The 1813-nt window shown below is 39.8% G+C and overlaps 1 protein-coding gene across 1 annotated transcript in view; it reads left to right on the plus strand.

Annotated features, from left to right (window-relative positions):
- Positions 1–1686: 1686 nt before the first annotated feature.
- SERAC1 (serine active site containing 1) overlaps positions 1687–1813 on the plus strand; it is a 25048-nt gene continuing 24921 nt past the window's right edge. The window contains exon 1 of the mRNA XM_015826701.1: positions 1687–1731. Coding sequence (XP_015682187.1) covers positions 1724–1731 — 8 coding nt within the window. The 5' untranslated portion in view covers positions 1687–1723. The remainder of the gene's footprint in view (positions 1732–1813) is intronic.

The raw sequence follows: 1813 nt of genomic DNA on the forward strand, positions 1-1813 counted from the left end.
ATTTGGCATTTTTAGAACCATATCATCATGGTTCTAATCTGGTAATATGCTCACAAAATTAATATTAAACTGTATTTGCATTGTTCAGTTTACATAAAGGAGAAAGTACTAGCAGAAGATAGTAATTGCTGTCTCAGCCCACTCTGTGCTAAGTGAATTCTTTACAATCTGGAATTTAAATAAGTAACACCTTTAGAAATTAGTTAAGAGCAATATTGACAAGCTACTTAAGCCAGTTAAATTTTATTTTAAGTGTAATAAGAAAATGAGGCTGTTGGCAGAATAATCCCCATCCTTATATGCATTAGACATACCAAATATTCATAGTTTACAGGTTACATGAATAATACACCATATCACATTTCAGTAACATTGTGTTCTTTTAAAATAAGAGTATGCTATTTTTGCTATTTCACTTGCTGATTACAACCACACCTCTGTTTTTTATTACTATGTCACAACATAAACATTTCTTGCTCATGCTACCAAATTTCTTACAAGCTTGAAATAGCACTTGCATTGCCAATATATTTTTGCTTACCATTCTATAAGTATTCCTTTCAAAACATTCACCATCTTCTTCACAATGTCAGATTCCTAAAACATCAAACGGAAAAACTATTTGTAGAAAATGATACAATCTTAAACTGAACAAAATCAATACAAACGTCCTGATGGTTAAGCTTCTATCCTAGCCAGCTCAATTGAGCAAAAGTTAAGCTGAATTCAGGTTTACTGATTTTCGAGTAAATGAGAATAGGCCTGTATGGTTAATTAACGTTAATTGCATACTATAATCTGAATGCACTTCAATATTTTAATATGCTGATTTTTTTTAAAAAAAGGAAAACAAAAGCCCTATCAATAACATGTATTACTTCTATCTTGAATCTGACATATTTATATCTAGTTTATTATACTACCTGTTTAGAACTAGATCCACTTTCATTCAAAAGTCACTTTATGTTTTGTGAAGATTATTGATCTGGGTTCAACAATTTCAAGCACCCTAGATGGCAACGAAGATATAGAGAAAACTCTATATCATGTACTCGGAATTTTTGCAGCCCAGACTTGGTAGCCCTAATCCTACATTGGAGAAGCCTATTCAGGCTAATGGGGGGAAGAAACCGTATGGTTTACCAAAGCATCTGGCAGCCCTACTATCTGTATCTTCCAGGCAGATTGCAAATGCACTTCCCATCACCCTCGGCCAGACTGATGGGATTTACTGTGCAACAACCCTGGATAAAACTAAGCTGAAAGAGAGTAGTTGCAACTATTTACGCTGCCCGGGATTCGCAAAACCTGACGGCTATGTTGCCCTGCAGAAAGGCAACCCCTTAATGCCAGAGATACGAGGGTAAACGAGGGAGAAGTTGGGGAAAAAAGAGAAAGACCTTCCAAGAAAAAAAAAACCCACTCAGTTCAAGACAACAAAACAAAACACGGAGTTGTGCTTCACCGGTTCAGCAACGTTGCCCTGGCGACGAACACACCAGGTTACTCCTGATTCCCACCCGACCAGAAGAAGTGGGAGCGGAAAGAGCGCCGACTCGGACGTAAGGTCCACAACTGCGCAGGCGCCTTTCTGCTATTGTTTTTGGATTGGCTTGCTGCTATGAGGGCGGCGCTCTGGGGGAATGTAACGTGATTCACGTTGACGTCAGAGCGTGGGCGGTATGGAAAGGCTTCGTCGTTGACAGTGGGACGGGGATCCGAGATGGGCAGGTAGGGGAGGAGGCAGGAGGAGAGCGGCTGTTGGGGTCAACCTGATGCGTGGTTGTGAAGTCGGGGCTGGAGAACAGGCTTG

The sequence above is a fragment of the Protobothrops mucrosquamatus genome, unplaced genomic scaffold, assembly GCF_001527695.2.
Source record: "Protobothrops mucrosquamatus isolate PMUCROS unplaced genomic scaffold, P.Mucros_1.0 scaffold3243, whole genome shotgun sequence".
In the NCBI taxonomy this organism is placed as follows: domain Eukaryota; kingdom Metazoa; phylum Chordata; class Lepidosauria; order Squamata; family Viperidae; genus Protobothrops; species Protobothrops mucrosquamatus.